Source organism: Erythranthe guttata, chromosome 14, assembly GCF_056151865.1.
Source record: "Erythranthe guttata isolate IM_541 chromosome 14, IM_541, whole genome shotgun sequence".
Classification (NCBI taxonomy): domain Eukaryota; kingdom Viridiplantae; phylum Streptophyta; class Magnoliopsida; order Lamiales; family Phrymaceae; genus Erythranthe; species Erythranthe guttata.
In genome coordinates this window covers 1,280,263-1,297,074 of record NC_142546.1, presented here as the reverse complement: position 1 = coordinate 1,297,074, position 16,812 = coordinate 1,280,263, and the positions used below count along the sequence as shown (strand labels likewise).

Sequence of the window (16,812 nt, the reverse complement as noted above, 5' to 3'; positions counted from 1 at the left end):
GAAATTATAGAGTACAGTATTTTTTTAAATTCAGTTTCACTAAATCAGTGGACCTTAGCGCAATCAGTGGGCAAGAAATCTATCTTGCGATTCTGAAGATCAAATCCGATGAGAAAATTCCTCTGTTGTATGTTACCGAAAGCAGGAAATTCAGACGTGGGCGAGAAAGTCAGACAAACCACCCCTTTCTTCTCCACCACCTCCACGAACGTGCTCTCGCGCGGTAGCGTCAAGTCCGCACCCTCAAAATGCATGGTCAACGCCGGATAATCCTTCGGCGCTGCGCCGGCGTAGCATAATCCGGCGGGACCTCTTCTCGGATCAGGCACACGCTTACTAGTGCCATTGATAGCGTTGACCAACGCAGACTCCAGCTGGTTATAAAACTCACTCGGCAGCATCGTCGACGCCGTGCGAGAGTCAAAGACGATGTTACCCATTCTTTTCAATGTCGGCGTCATGCCACCAACGAACTGCAGCCTTTTATCACCAACGGTAATGCCCTCTAACCTGACGTAATAATTAGGGGCATCGAATGAATACGCCTTCTTCAAAGGAGTCGACACCACATTAGGGCCAGCTGTCACCGCCGCATCACCGCCGAACCTTATCCTGCTCCCTGCCGAAACATTTGATGACGTTAGGCAATACGAGAATTTGGAACCTCCGAATTGTCTGACTATGGAAGACGGGCCCTGCCCAAGACCCACCACCGCTGTATATATTGCCTTGCCTTCATTTTTGTACCCACATCCAAACACAACCTCCGGAAATATTGCTAAATCATTATTATTACTATTATTACTACTACTAATAATATTATTATTATCAAAAGTGAAAGTATCTGCTGCTGCTTCTCCAGAAACAACAGTAGTAACATCATCTCCGTAGTAACTAAGGAAATCGCAGGGTTGTTCTTCTTCACCGCACCTGGTTTCGTCCAATAGTCCGCACTCGTCGGACCCGCACGAAATATTTCGAAAAGTTTTCGATTTCTTGGGATCGAATATATTATTATTATTATTATTACTACTACTACTACTACATTGTATCCATGTCAGGTCAGTGCCAATGTCGGCAATTCCGAAAACTTGGACAGGTGGCGTTCCGATGCGGAGTTTTATCATAAACACGCCGGACAACGAATCTGGAATGATGGGAGCTGATGATGATGAATTTGATTTGGTAATTGCTTCTTCACTCAAACAAATCATACAATTAAGGAGGATTAATATCGAAAAAATCGACAAGGGTTTTTTAATATTGTTGTAGGAAGCCATGGATAATAATATTGATGATGATATATATGCAGATGTATATATATCAGATGAATATAATTTGCATGTTGTGTGTGGTGAAGTATATCAGATGAATAAGTGTTTGTTACTACGTACCATCAATTTATACAGTTTGATTTTCTCACAAATTATGGCAAGTTATTTTTTTCTTTTTAATTTTCCGTTGACTCCACTAAACACAAAATCTTTTGTATATGTTATGTATGCATTCTGATTTTATGATTATTCAGTTTAAAAATTGTCTCCATATATATATATATGGAAAAACTGATGATGATAATCTGTATTAGTCAAAATTAGAATAAATTTATCTAATAATGAAGAAAAATGATTTTCAGAACTACTCCGGTTTGAACATAATACAATACATTGATTCATAGTATCTTTGACTACTTATATTGCCACTAACATAGTATTAATTATCATAATCATGAAATCATTCATCGATTAATTGTATTATAGCCGTTATTAATTAAATTATATAAGAGTGTGTTTGTTCTTCCAAGTTTATAAATTGATTGCAACATTATATATATAATCCCATCATATACATACATACATACATACATACATACATACATATTTATGAAGATCATGGCTTTTTACTACAAACCCTTGTCAACAATCTTTCTCATGTGGACAAATTTATTTATCCTTTGTTTGGTATTGATGACAACAACTGGTTACACTCTTGATTTAATCCACCGCGATTCGCCATCTTCGCCTTTCTACGACCCTTCCCACACATGTCTGCAACGCCAGGCGGGCTCGTTTCTTCGCTCGATCGCCCGCTCGTCGTCAAACTTGTTGTCCGCTCCGATTTCGCCGTTTTCCGGGGAGTATGTGACGAAGTTCCGAATCGGGACCCCTGCGGTCGAGGTATTGGCGATAGTCGACACCCACAGCGACTTAACGTGGACGCAATGCGTTCCTTGCCGCAATAATGATTACAAGATCATCGAGTGCTACAAGCAAAAAACACCGATCTTCGATCCGAGGAATTCGAAAACCTACCGAAACCTCACGTGTGGGTCCGACCAGTGCGCGTTGTTGGACGACGCATCGCCGGGGCTTCTCCCAGCTTGCAATCAAGAACAGCAGCCTTGTTCGTACTACGTCTTTTATAAAGAAGAAGCGATGGATGAGTCGCGTAGCGGTGGAGACATAGCACTGGAAACCTTTACTTTTGTCGACGGCGATAATATCGACTCGGTTAAGGTTGTGTTTGGGTGCGGCCACGACAACATGGGTGGGTTTGTGGAGAAGGCCTCTGGGGTATTAGGTCTTGGTCGTGGCTCGGTTTCGTTAGTCAACCAATTGGCAAGTGGTGGTGGGGCCAGGTACTTTTCGTACTGCTTGACGACATCGGAATCTGATCGTTCAGATTCCGACGCTTCGAGCAGGATAAGATTTGGTAGTACCGCGATTGTGGGCCCGGGCCCTAAAGTGGGGTCCACTCCGTTGAGAAACGGGCCGGGTGGAACCGTGCGGAACTTTTACAGCGTGACGTTGGAGGGTATTAGCGTCGGGAATCAAAGATTGGAATATTCTTCGAGTCCGAAGATAGTGAAAAGGATAGGAAACATTGTCATTGACTCTTCCACTGCGATGACAGTGTTGCCGAGCTCGTTTTACGACAGGTTGGAATCTGCATTGGTCAAAGCAATAGTCAACGGTACAGCTAAGCGCGTGCCAGACCCGAGAAAAACAAACGGGTTGTGCTTTGGGCAAGTGGCGACGGTCAATTACCCAGCCATAACCGCGCATTTTCAAGGGGTGGACTTGGTGTTGTCGAATAAAAACTCGTTTTTGGAAGTCGGGGTAGGGGTCGTTTGTTCGACTTTCTTGCGTGGGGTTAGCGACGAACCTTCGGTTGCTATTTTCGGTAACATGCATCAGAGGAATATTCTCATCGGATTCGATCTTGACAATCACAAGGTCGATTTCTTGCCAACTGATTGCGCCAAACCCCAATGAATATGACGATGGGTTTCAGGTTTTCGGGTTTCAGTCATATATAATTCTTTATCATCTTATTAATTAATGTCAAATAAGAGTAATGCAATGCATTATGTGTTTTTTCAGCTAAGTAATTGTTTCACAAAAACGTTCGCACACAACAATTTTCGACGAATAGTTGTCGAAATTCATCTCAAAAATCGAATTTCGAATTTTTGTCGTCGATTTTTACCTTACCAATCGAAGATGTATACGCTGATTTTTTGCAAACATATCGGATTATTTCATTTTCTTATGTCAATTCAACCAAGACTTCTAATTTTAACACCTTCAATGGAAGGTTCAAACATTTAATTTCACATTTCCATTTCCTTTTCAATCCCGTTCTCACTAATCACTATTGTTTCCTTGTTTTCGTATGTGAAAAACTAATCCCAAATCTGTTAAATAAATCGGATTTAAAAAAGTGGAGCGGAAAAACTTATTCCAAAAAAAAAAAAAAAATTGGATTGGAACCGACGGAATTCGAAAACAAATCAAATTTTTTAGTTACCTAAAATATACAATGAAGGATAGTTTTTATATTATAACTGTAAATTTTGAAAGAATATATATATATATATATATATATATATATATATATATATATATATATATATATATATATATATATAATATATATATTCAAACTTTGGCCAACAAAATCGGGATTAAATTTTTTAGAATTTATAATGAATAGATTGTTCAACAAAAATTAAAATTTCGTTCCAATTTCAACTTTTGTGTAGTGCAATTATGATGGCTTAGGGCATCTCCTTGGAATGGGGAGGTGTGGGGGAGGGCTGAGATGTTTAGTGAGTAGGGGATGGGGTTGGATGGGGGGCTGGGGTGGCTGGGGGTGGCTGGGAGGGGTGAATTGAGCCCAGGCATAAGCCCTCGCCCCTCACTCTCCTCTCTCTCACGTGAACTTCACGCATCAGTTTTTTTTTTCCTTCTCTTTACACGTTAGCATTTTTTTTTCTTTTGTTTCTTTGTATCTTTTCTTTATTTATTTTAGTTCTTTTTTTTTTCTTTTTTGTTTCTTTCTGTTTTATTTATTTATTTTTATTTTATTATTAATTTCTTTTATTTTACTTTAGTTTTCTCCTTTTTTCTCTAATTCAATCTTTTTAATTTAAAATAGTAATTTTTGTGTAAATATTCTATTAATTATATTACATTACGTGTTATTAATATTATTATTAATATTATTATTATTATTATTATTATTATTATTATTATTATTATTATATGGTGAGAGTGGTGATGGAAAAAATTGGAAGAAAGAGATTGATCGGCAGGACGATAAATGAGTTGGGGTCGGGGGATGGGGAGCCAGGGGGGAGCTGCCCATCGACAGGAGATGCTCTTAGGTACTTATGGCGGTATGGGATGAAAGATATTTTATGTGGATCTATATAAAATTAAATTATTGGACCAATGTTTAATTGGGTTTTAGCATCTTGTTAGCCCATTTAACAAAATAAAGAATATTTTATGTGGATCTAATAAAATAAAATTATTGGACCAATGTTTAATTGGGTTTGGGCCTATTTTTAACCTTTTAACATAAAAAAAAAATTAAAAAAAATGTGGAGTTGAAAACTGCGCCGAAGGGAAGTCGAACCACCAAAACTGAACAATCTCAGACTGTAACACAGCCAGTTAAGCTATAAAAATTAATTTCTTAAATATCTTTATTATAAAATATATATTAAATGTTAATAATCGGAGGCTCCAAAACGAAGGCCCAAGAAGGTGGGCCTCCTTGGGCTTGGGTCGGGCCTGCTAATATTACAATGCATTATCAATATTTGGACAACATTTAACCCATCAAATCTCGTCTCAAATTATTTTCTAGCTACGCAATTATTAATATAATTTTGGCCTATATATATATATATACATATATATTAACATTAGACGTCTATTTTCAATAATTTCAAAAGAATTAACAAATTCAGTAATTTGTATATATGTAGTAGCTTAATTTTGAAATTTTTAATATAATTTTGGCCTATATATATATATATATATATATATATATATTATTATTATTAGACGTCTGTTTTCAATAATTTCAAAAGAATTAACAAATTCGGTAATTTGTATATATGTAGTAGCTTGATTTTGAAATTTGTTTTCAATAATGTAGCAGTACATTTATCACTTATTTTCCAGCTATGCAAATTAATAACATAATATGGCGTTTATATATATGTAGTAGCTTGGTTTTGACATTTGCTTTCAATAAATTTCAAAAAAGTTAACAAAATTGTTAATTATTGATAGGCACTAGTGTAGCAGTACATTTTATGAAATTATTTTCCAACTAATATAAAATTGGCGTTTATGTGTATATAGTAGCTTGGTTTTGACATCTGTATTCAATAATTAATTTTAAAACAAAATTGGTAAATTCATTAATAATCACTAGGTGAGCAGTACATTTTACCAATTATTTTCCAACTATAGGCAATTAATAATATAATTTGGCGTTTATATATATGTAGTTAACAATAATTTCAATAAAAAAGTTAACAAAATTGTTAATTCATCAATAATCACTAATATTATATATATGCATGTAGGATCCAATTCCAGATGAAACATAAACCCAATTACTTCCACAGAGCAAAAAAAGAAAAGAAAAAAAAAGAAAAGATGATGATGAAAACCACAATCGCAATCCTTCTCTTGGCGGCGGCGGTGGTTAGCCAACTGCCAACTGGCTCACCGGCGGCTGACATATCACGACGGCCGCCGCCGGAGAATGGCCCGCTCTTCGCCAGGTGGCTGGTTGGAGAGTGTGAGTGGGGCGTCCTCAACACGCTCGACCGCCAAAACGGGTTCCCGTTTGGCAATGTGGTGTCGTACACCGACGCCGCCACAGGAGTACCATACTTCTACCTTTCGAAAACGTTCGACCCCACCGGGCCGAACGCACTCAGCAACAACCGCTCATCCTTCACCCTCAGTGAAGCGGAGCTGGGCACATGCAGCACTGTTGATCCCCAGTCTCCCCTATGCGCCAAAATCACACTCTCCGGCCAGGTCATCATTCATCAACTCTCTCTCTCTCTCTCTCCTCTTTTAATCATCAATGATTTATTTACTATTTTATAAATAATTTTGTATTGATTTTATTTTCAGCTTTACTTGCTTCCGGAGAACTCAAGCGAAGCTAAATCTGCTGAGAGGGAGTTGTTCAGAACGCACCCCATGTTGGCAGGTTATCTCAATTTTCATTTTTTTATTTTTTATATTATATATTTACTTTTATTGATAATAATATTACTGATTTTTTTTTTTTTTTTAATTTTTGTTTGTTATAAAATGTTGGTGCAGGGTGGCCGAAGACTAAAGGCAACTTTGGTGCCTTTAAATTAGTAATAGGGGAGATATTTTTAGTCAATATGTTCGACGCTTTCAAAAAGGTTTCTGTATTCGACTATTTTAACGTTACCTTTTGAAATGCGTAATAATGTAAAAGAATAATATAAAAATGGCAGCAGCTTTTTTTATTTAAGTTTTTTTTCTGTTTTTTCCATTATTCGGTTGTTATTAAGTTTAATTGATCAAACATTAGTTTCTATCTAATGAATAAATAAACAATTCAATATAAAAATATTAAATTAATTACGGAACAAGTGAAAAAAAATAAAAAAAAAATTGTACAGCAGGATGTGGCTAAACGACAGCGTCTTAATAGATTCTTCGGAATATCCAAATTTGCCTCGAAAAATGAACAGAAGACTTTACTAATAGCACAGACCCCCCTGTGTTATTTTTAATTGTCAAAAAAAGTCCTTGGAATAAAACAATTAACAAATACCCCCTTATATTTTATTTTATATTTCACGATAATCTGCTAGGGGCTTTTTCAGCTTTAACTACATTACATAGGGGTGCACATACAAATTATTTTAATACGGGGGGTTTATAGGCAATTAGAGATTACACCGTAAAAACCAAATAAATATATCACCCAAATCCCCACTTGATTTTCAGATCTCGTACTCAGTACTCAGTACTCAGTAATGGCAAAAGAACCAGTTCGCGTTCTAGTCACCGGCGCCGCCGGTACATCTCCACTCTCTCTTTCTTATAGCTCGCCGTTAATTTCTGGATCTGTTTCTTTTTTGCGTTTGTGCCTTTTCTGAATTATTACTATGATTGTCGGAGCAGTTTTTTCTTATGATTTAACTTAGTGGATCTTCGTTCTATCGATTTGATTTTAGAACTGCTTGTAATCAGTGTTCGAAACGACTTCGTGATTGAACCAGACAGTAATTACTCCGACTGGAAAAATGTTTATTTTATTTTAGTTTATATAATTTCGGAATAAGGACGATCAGATTCATCTAGTGGTATTGATTTGAATCGTCGGAGGAATCATCTAGCTAGTTAACTAATTTCTCACTTAATATTGTGTTTATGCTTGTTGGAATTTGTTCGAGTTTCGATTCGGAACAAGACAATTTGGATTAAGTCGATAAACATTGATATTCGTAAATGCTGTGGCTATTATTTCTGTTTTCCGTCGAAAATAAAACTGATTCATATCTGTGCTAATTGGATTTAGTCTAAGAAGCATCCGGTTGGCGGTTACTGAGCAGTCGTTTGTTTTACAGGACAAATCGGATATGCTCTAGTTCCCATGATTGCAAGGGGAGTTATGTTGGGAGCTGACCAGCCAGTGATCCTCCACATGCTCGATATTCCACCAGCTGCCGAGGCACTTAACGGTGTTAAAATGGAATTGGTGGATGCAGCATTTCCTCTTCTTAAAGGTAGTAATTTTCGCTTCCTTCCTCTTTATCGAATGCAAATCTCCCAATTTTATTTTCATTCTCGATGATTCTTTTGCCATATCCGATTCTTGTTGATTTAACGTATGCCCGTTGTGATGTTTTAATTCAGGTGTTGTAGCCACAACTGATGTCGTTGAAGCTTGCACTGGTGTCAATGTTGCTGTTATGGTCGGTGGGTTTCCGAGGAAAGAGGGTATGGAGAGAAAAGATGTCATGTCGAAGAATGTTTCGATATACAAGTCTCAAGCTTCTGCTCTCGAGAAACATGCTGCAGCTAACTGCAAGGTGGTTATTTATTTAATTAAATTTTATGAGTATTATGTATAGGTATATCTATATATATATATATATATATATATATATATATATATATATATATATATATATATATATTTTCAGGGGTCTGGTTTAATTCTTTAGCTTTTCACGTGCAGGTATTGGTTGTTGCTAATCCAGCCAACACCAATGCATTGATTCTGAAAGAATTTGCGCCATCAATACCGGAGAAAAACATCTCTTGTTTGACTAGATTGGACCACAACAGGGCTCTTGGCCAAGTCTCGGAGCGATTGAATGTTCAAGTTTCGGATGTTAAAAATGTGATTATATGGGGAAATCATTCGTCAACGCAGTACCCTGATGTCAACCATGCATCAGTCAAAACTCCAGCCGGAGAGAAGCCCGTACGCGAGCTCGTCTCTGATGATGCATGGTATACGAAATTCGATTGAACATTATTGTGTCGTAGTTGACAAGACTATGTATTTCAATAAATTTCTTTTTCGTTACTTGCTTTAATTTGGGATTTTTTTAGGTTGAACGGCGAGTTCATAACTACCGTCCAGCAGCGTGGTGCTGCGATAATTAAGGCTAGAAAGTTCTCTAGTGCACTTTCTGCTGCTAGTTCTGCATGCGATCATATTCGTGACTGGGTTTTAGGAACTCCCGAGGGTACTTGGGTTTCCATGGGTGTATATTCTGACGGCTCGTACGATGTCCCGTCCGGGCTCATTTATTCGTTTCCGGTTACGTGCAAGAACGGAGAATGGTCTATCGTACAAGGTGAGTACCACATAACTAGAAAATAAACGAAATGTATACAAGATTGATTATTTGTGTTTGTGAAATTCTATAAATCGATGAATTCTACTGTATTGTAGGTCTTTCGATTGACGAGCTTTCGAGGAAGAAGTTGGATCTGACTGCCCAAGAGCTCAGTGAGGAGAAAGCGCTTGCGTATTCTTGCCTTTCTTGATTTTCTTTCATCGGCAAATATGCATTTTTCCCGTGTGTGGCGATAGAATCAATTGCGAATTTCAATAATGCCATTGTCAATTGTTGTTCAATGACCTATGAACTTTGCTTGGAACTGTAATATCTTTGATTTTTACAACACTTGCTAATCATGTTTGTGGTGAGATTGTCTCTACCACTTGAATAATAAAATTTGTAGTTCTACTCTTCTAGATTCTATGATTTATGCTATTTCAACTGTGGATGATTTTAATTAAAAATTATTTACTGTGGATGATTTTAATTAAAAATTAATACTAAATATTGCAATTTTTAGTTGATTTATTGTTTGTTATATAATTTTTTTTTTTTTTTTGGGTAAATGGTGAACCCGATATAGGTGGTGCACTGTGTAACCTTATACTCTCGCATAACAACTTGCAAACCATACGAGAGATGTAAATCAAATTATTTAACCATTTATAATAAGTTCGACCTACCGACTTTTGATAAGAGAATTCGAACATGAGTCAATTGCAACGAAATCTCTTGTAATAGACAGACGACATGATTGAAAGTTGATAATGTGATTTTAATTTCGGCCACTTTTGCACGGCCCATTAAATTTTTAGACCCATTGGGCTTGGTAAATGTAAATTAAATATTTTTAATTGGATTTATTATATGGCCCAATCCTGAAATTTGACAGATCGGAAATTATAATTTTTCTAATTCTGAAGTTTTTGGACATGATATATTAAAAAATAGTATTGAAGTTTTAATTGGATTGGGCCATTGGGCTTAATATTGAAGTTTTTGGACATGATACGAGGGCTTAATTTAATTCAATACTAATTTTTAATATACAAAAATAAATAATTTTTAATTCACTAAATAGTTAAATTCAATTAAGCCCTCATATCATATATAATATCTACGTGTATACACATATATGAAATGAATCGAAGTTGTCACATTCAACTTTATTGTGAGTGTCTTTTGCTTTGTCAATATTATTCTCACAAACATGTGCACTCTCAATATCAAAAACAAACAAAAAATAAAAATCCATTTTCTGCATGAACCCTTTGCTTCCTTCAAAAGACATTGAAATCCGGCCTCAAATAACTTCCATACCAAATTGTGTTTGTGTGTGTGTGTGTGTGGTGGTGGGTGGGTGGGAGGTGGTGGTGGTGGTGGGGTGGGGTGGGGTGGGATACATTCATATCAACATATATATATATATATATTACAAAAAAGACACTACCTAATGTTATAAGTTATCAACTAAAAGAATGTTAGATATTGTTATAGGTAGCCTTCTCTATCACTCTTCTTTGGTGTTATTATATTATTATATTCTTTTTGGAATTTCAATAAATGCAATCTATGTCGTCAACCAAATTGCATACCAAGTGGATTAATAATATTTATTTCAATTTTCCTATAATTAAATTATGAGTTTGTAGGTTGATTACATTTACTTTGAGATTGATGATACATTTGCTTTTGTTATGTTCAGTGTTACAGTAGAAACTCGATAAATTAAAATAGTAATTTCTTCCAGTCCGACTCGATAAAAATATAGTAAATTGTTAGCTCGATAATTTAGTATTTTGCTAAATTAATAGGATTTTATTATTTATATATATTAATATATATATATATATATATATATATATATATATATATATATATATATATATTGATAATTATCAAAACAAGTTATATTTCTTTTCATCCATTGAGAGCAATGAAGGGGTACAAATCAAAGGTACAAGAGGTTAAAAAATGTGGGACCCATGTTCCCTAACATTGGAGAAACTCATATAGACCACATGTAGGCCCCACCCAAACATCTGCCAATGGCATTCTTGTAATAAAGTTGAGAAATTATGGGCAAATTAGTAGGATCATGGATATGTTATACGTATATCTGATTCTCGAATCCAATTATACTTGTACGGAACCTATAAATTCTTTCATTAACTAACGCCGTTAACTAACCTGGTGTTGTGCGTTGATATTCTGTTAAATAGAATTAGGTGATTACTATATAGTTAAATATTTAGAAACATTAATTAATATAATTAAAGGGATTAAACATGCAGCGAGCATGTGTCACGCAGCAGAACTTTCTGGAATTTGGATAAATATTAATTTTTGGTCAATGTAGTAATATTATTTAAAAGATTGAATTCATATTCATATGACTAATGAAAAAATACTATAATTCTATTCTGTAAATTAGTAAATCATGGAACTAATGATTCTTTATTTGTTCAACATTATTATTGTTATTATTATTATTTCCAATTCTACATTTATTAACTATCTGCAACGCTCTCTCTTTTAATACTTATAACAATTAAAACAATACTGCAATTTTTAATCTTTTACTCCATATGTGAACGCATATTCAACATTAAAATGCACTCCACTTGCATCAACAATCAATTTATTTTGAAATTAAAGAGGGGGTTATCTCCTTTTTATATTGATATTGCCGGATCCCACCTAAGTAATGAAGGATAATGACTAATTAATGTGGAGGAAATATATTAGTGGGAGGTTTATTGGGGAGAGGTTAATGGAGATAAGGGCAATTTAGTCCAATATTTTTTTTTTTTGAGAATTAAGCAATGTTTAATGACATTCTTAATTCATGTACATCAGGTTATTTCTATGCTACACCAGGGGAATGTTACACTGGGTGGATCTTCACCGTAAATCTGCACATACCAGTGTGAGTTATGTGTGTTTGTGTGCTTATGAATTGTAAAAATTTACCCAATGTATTTTACCCGGTATAGCATCGCATAAACTATGTACATCATGAAAAACGTCAATTATATGGATACAAATGGAGTAATTGTTTTCAATAAATTCAGAGTGATAAAAAACATGAAAAAAATGCAAATAATGTATTATTGAAATTCTAAGATGATAAATAAATTCGGATAAACAAATTACTCAAAAAGACAAATAACAGCGGAAGCATGGAGTAATAAATAGAAAAACAACCGCGACATACATTGTTACTCCTTCGTTTGCAAAATAAGTATCGTTTTGGCTTATTACACTAAACACATGCTAAAATAAAAGTAAAAAACTAATAAATATGTGTAGATTTTATTGAAAATATACTGCATGTCTAAAATATCTGTCATTAATTATCTCTTAACTAATCAAGAGGCAAATTCGTAAAAAAATAGTAAGTGATGTATATTGAAATTACAAAAGTCAACAATAATACAAATAAGATAAATATCCAAAAGCTAACGGTTAATTTGGATCGGATAAAGTAAAAAAAGATGTTCATGCCTTTCAAGGACTCTTAGCAATTGTAATTAATTTTAATTGCTTGTTAATAAAAAAAGGACTCTTTCTAGTTTGTTCCGTTAGAATAATGTAACCCAATTTCCTCCGTTAAAGTAAAACTAAAATCTCACTTGGATTAGAAGATGATTTGATGTAATTAACTTAAACAAAGCATAAAGGTTTAACAAACACACTCCCCACAACAATTATAACTCCTGAAACTAAACTCCGTTTACCCTCCGTCAACTCCACCCGAATATTCCTCCCCCAATATTCCAACTACCAGTTTCTCTCTCTATAAATGTACCCCACACCCGCGCACCCACCGTACGTACTGAATTAACCTTTTAGAGAGAGAAAAAGAAAAAAAAACAAACAAAAGAGAGAGAGAATGAGTGGTGCGTTAGAGAGAGAGTACAGAGTGGGAGAGGAGATTGGTAGGGGCAAGTACGGCGTCGTATCGACCTGTCACTCCTCCGTCACCGGTCAGTGCTTCGCCGTGAAATCCATCGACAAGCGTGTCATACAAAACGACGCCGTCGACAGCCAGTGCATCAGCAATGAAGCCAAGCTCATGCAGCTCGTCTCCGGCCACCCCAATGTACTGTCGATCTTCGATGTTTACGAGGACGACGATTTTCTACACTTTGTTTTAGAATTTTGTGGCTCCGGCGATCTCTTCGAACGGATCACCGCCCGACCCGTTTTCGGTGAATCCGAGGCTCGCCGAATTATGGTAGGTTCATCCTTCATTTTTTTTTCAATTTTTTATTTTTTGATTTTTTCAGTGTAGGTAGTAAAGAAGCTAAAGAAAAACTGTTAATGAATTCTTCTAAACCCTAGGTTTTTGGGGGCACATTGTACCTGATAATTTTGATTTTGGGGTAAAATTAGGGATCTCTCTAAGCAGGTGGTTTGATTTTAATTATTTAAATCTGTTCTTAATTAAGAAAAATTTCCCCTAAACTTTCGTTTAATTATCATGCAATTGTTGCCCCTGAAATTTTATTTCTTACCTTATTGTTGTTGATGATGAATTTTGCAATTTAAGATTTTAAGTTAATAGCTCTGTATAAAATCTTCTTGATCTACTGCAATTTTAATCTGCAGATTACTTTCCTTACAATAAGATATTGCTCCCACACATGCTTACATACGCGTTCAAATTCTCGTACAGGTTCCGTTAATGGAGGCGATAGCTCACTGCCACCGCCTCGGAGTAGCCCACAGAGACGTAAAACCAGACAACATCCTCTTCAACAGTTACAACCAGCTGAAACTCGTTGACTTCGGTTCGGCCGAGTGCTTCGGTAACGGAGGACTTATGTCTGGTATTGTGGGTACGCCTTACTATATTGCCCCTGAGGTGGTATCCGGTAGGCCGTACGATGAAAAAGTTGACGTGTGGAGTGCAGGTGTCATTCTGTACATAATGCTGGCCGGAATCCCGCCTTTTTACGGGGAGTCGGCTAAGGAGATTTTCGAGGCTGTGCTGAGGGCAAATCTGAGATTTCCTAGGAGCATCTTTGCCTCGGTTTCTTCCGAAGCTAAGGATCTGCTGAGACGCATGCTTTCCAAGGATGTTTCTAGAAGGTTTTCGGCCGATCAAGTCCTGAGTAAGCACTCCGTGTTTTTCTAGAATTAACTATTGTTGTTATTAAGGCCTCGTTTGGTTGTTAAGATTAGCCATGGAATTGGGCTTTCATTAGATTATTTAATCTTATCTTGGCTACTCTTATCTTGGGAACCAAACGAGGCCTAAGAATTCTAATTCATGAATGCACAATAATTTTTAGGAGAATAAATAAGGTATAATGGCGAATTCTGAAGGTGCAGATAATACGGACATGGCCATGGGAAAGTTGAAGAATGACGATTGGGAAAGTTGTACGAAAATAAATCGAATGCGACTTAATTCCTTGTTTCTAATTTTTACATGATTTGATAGTAATATATCTGTCCTTATTGGATTAATTTATACAGGGCATCCATGGATGACGAGCGGATGAGGATCGAGAGAAATGGATATTCTGGTTGAGAAGAAGCTACGAGGTTTACGAGACGAGTAGAAAAACCGTATAGGCGGACGCCCCTTGTTCATATACTTACCTACATATATAATAATAATATAATATAACTAGTAGAATCAAGAGTACTCTGCCACAAAGGTTTTTGTACAAACTTTGTGGAGGGAAGCAAGAGCTCAAGAAATGGCAAGAACCTTCCAGGCTTATATATATGGAAGTGTTCATATAATCTCACCTGCCATTTTTGCCCCTTGTTTTTTTTTTCTTTTTTCGAATCGATGAGTATGGAGAGAGGGACTTTTTTGTAAATTCGCTTCTGTTCGAACATGTAATGTAGTTTCTTTTAGTATATGTTTGCTCTTTGAGTAAGATCTTGGTCTTCTATGCTTGCTCTAATGTTACATATCATATACTATACTCGTGACTCGTTAAAGTTCTACCGACCAAATAGCAGGGGCTAGTATTATATATTCGGTTGATAAAATTCATACTTTTTCAAACCCGTTATTAAATGCTACTATTTCATTAAAATAAATTAGTGGCACCCCTCCCCCATGTTATTAATCTAACAGGGGTGACGAAACAAGTAAAATACTGTTTTATTTTATCCTTCAAACTACATGTTAATTTTATTAAATAAAAACGTTTTTATGGACAAATCACGTATAATACCAGAACTAAAAATATTTAATACAAGATTTAATCCAATGAAGTACGACGACTTTGAAACATAGGAAAAACGGGGAAACGCATGATCAAGAGGGAAACTGTCGACCTACCCGAAGAAATAGTCGAAGAAATCCTGCACCGTCTGCCGATAAAATCCCTGTTGAGGTTCAAGTGCGTTTCGAAATGATGGCGTTCCACGATCTCGAGCGAAGTATTCATCAAGCACCACATGAAGAAGAATTCGAACACGAAGCTGATTTGTCTCTCTTATCCCTACAACACTCACCGGTCGTGTTCTCTCCGACCGTTACTCGATGGTAATAATAATAATCCCGTTACAATCACGAGTTTGGATCGGCATCCGGTTGGACACTTTATCACCTCATGTTCCGATCCATCCGAAGAGGAATATTCCATGATCCATAATTTGAGTGTACTATCCGTTAATATCTTGGGATCGTGTAACGGGCCAGTACTCGCCACCGTTAATTGGAAATACTTAATTATATGGAACCCTTCGACTAGAGAGGCCAAGAATATCATTTGTTTTGTAGGTGGAATCGTACGTGAGCCGGGGTATTTCGTGTACGGGTTCGGGTGCGATGAGCACACTAACAACTATAAGATTGTCCGTTTTTTCTTCTCCGTCAGCACCTGTCACGCGGAGATGTATAGTTCGAGGACCAATTCTTGGAAGAAAATCGAGAATTATCACAAGGTATTTGAGTATGGTTATTCGGGCAAGTTTGTGAACGGAAGGCTGCATTGGATGGCGGTGAGTAGAGGATGTTATACTAGTTGGGAGATCGGTTCTCTTGATTTGGTGGAGGAAAATTTTGGAACCTTGGCTAGGCCCGATTACTTTCTGAAATATAGGTCTCGACCGAATTTGGAGAATTTGGGAGGCTATCTTAGTTTGATTTGTTTTGACGACGGTAACAACATACATATTTGGGGTATGACAAAGTACGACGAGGCAGAATCTTGGACCAAGTTTTGGACACTTTTTAACTGGATTGAGGATTTTAAATATTATGCAACGACTACCCCGTTCTGGGTTACGAAGAATGGAGATACTGCGGTGGCTTTTGGACCATACATAATTGTTTTTGATAAAAAAGACGAGTCAGCGTCAATCTCGAATTCGTGTGGATCGGTTGAGGTTAGATTTGGATGCTATTTTAAAGTGCCCGAGATTCAAATTGGGCCTCACTTATTCGTTGAAAGCTTAGTTTCACCATTTGGAGACGAGCAACCTGCGAAGGAGCTACGAGATTTACGAGACGAGTAGAAACCGTATACTAGTACTCAGGTTTTTGTACAAACTTTATGGAGGCAGCAAGAGTTGAAGAATGGCAAGTACCTTCCAGGCTTATTTATATGGACCTTGATATATTATTAATAAAAATCATTTTTTTTTATTTCATTATATTTTTTATTAATGAAATAATC

The 16,812-nt window shown here is 36.1% G+C and overlaps 6 protein-coding genes across 12 annotated transcripts; 5 read left to right on the top strand and 1 right to left on the bottom strand.

The window, feature by feature from the left end:
• Nucleotides 1-44: 44 nt before the first annotated feature.
• Nucleotides 45-1,214, bottom strand: LOC105963047 (aspartic proteinase CDR1). The gene is made up of 2 exons (XM_088814202.1): nucleotides 812-1,214; nucleotides 45-619 (listed from the first exon to the last, which is right to left on the bottom strand). The coding sequence occupies exons 1-2, from the start codon at nucleotides 1,212-1,214 to the stop codon at nucleotides 45-47; spliced, it is 978 nt and encodes a 325-aa protein (XP_088670328.1).
• Nucleotides 1,215-1,967: 753 nt separating this feature from the next.
• Nucleotides 1,968-3,469, top strand: LOC105963044 (aspartic proteinase CDR1). Its single transcript, XM_012987405.2, has one exon. It carries the CDS (start codon nucleotides 1,968-1,970, stop codon nucleotides 3,273-3,275), a length of 1,308 nt encoding a protein of 435 aa, XP_012842859.2. The 3' UTR covers nucleotides 3,276-3,469.
• A 2,072-nt stretch (nucleotides 3,470-5,541) lies between these two features.
• LOC105963387 (uncharacterized) lies at nucleotides 5,542-6,820 on the top strand. Its single transcript, XM_012987783.2, has 3 exons — nucleotides 5,542-6,350; nucleotides 6,450-6,528; nucleotides 6,645-6,820. Exons 1-3 carry the CDS (start codon nucleotides 5,901-5,903, stop codon nucleotides 6,767-6,769), a joined length of 654 nt encoding a protein of 217 aa, XP_012843237.2. The 5' UTR covers nucleotides 5,542-5,900; the 3' UTR covers nucleotides 6,770-6,820.
• A 344-nt stretch (nucleotides 6,821-7,164) lies between these two features.
• On the top strand, nucleotides 7,165-9,576 carry LOC105963043 (malate dehydrogenase). The gene is made up of 6 exons (XM_012987404.2): nucleotides 7,165-7,379; nucleotides 7,931-8,089; nucleotides 8,220-8,395; nucleotides 8,545-8,822; nucleotides 8,925-9,172; nucleotides 9,271-9,576. Exons 1-6 carry the CDS (start codon nucleotides 7,337-7,339, stop codon nucleotides 9,363-9,365), a joined length of 999 nt encoding a protein of 332 aa, XP_012842858.2. The 5' UTR covers nucleotides 7,165-7,336; the 3' UTR covers nucleotides 9,366-9,576.
• Nucleotides 9,577-12,973: 3,397 nt separating this feature from the next.
• On the top strand, nucleotides 12,974-15,060 carry LOC105963041 (phosphoenolpyruvate carboxylase kinase 2). 7 transcript variants are annotated; one of them, XM_088813669.1, is made up of 5 exons: nucleotides 12,974-13,400; nucleotides 13,842-13,995; nucleotides 14,080-14,280; nucleotides 14,474-14,551; nucleotides 14,648-14,851. In XM_088813669.1, the coding sequence occupies exons 1-5, from the start codon at nucleotides 13,056-13,058 to the stop codon at nucleotides 14,671-14,673; spliced, it is 804 nt and encodes a 267-aa protein (XP_088669795.1). In that variant the 5' UTR covers nucleotides 12,974-13,055; the 3' UTR covers nucleotides 14,674-14,851. The 7 variants fall into 7 exon arrangements, 6 of the variants coding, with proteins under 6 accessions (XP_088669795.1, XP_088669796.1, XP_012842856.2 ...); XR_001173253.2 differs by having other exon boundaries at nucleotides 13,842-14,280; nucleotides 14,461-14,551; nucleotides 14,648-15,060; XM_088813670.1 differs by lacking the exon at nucleotides 14,474-14,551 and having other exon boundaries at nucleotides 14,648-15,060.
• Nucleotides 15,061-15,589: 529 nt separating this feature from the next.
• On the top strand, nucleotides 15,590-16,651 carry LOC105963258 (F-box/kelch-repeat protein At3g23880). Its single transcript, XM_012987651.2, has one exon. The coding sequence runs from the start codon at nucleotides 15,590-15,592 to the stop codon at nucleotides 16,649-16,651; it is 1,062 nt and encodes a 353-aa protein (XP_012843105.2).
• The last annotated feature ends 161 nt before the right edge of the window (nucleotides 16,652-16,812 follow it).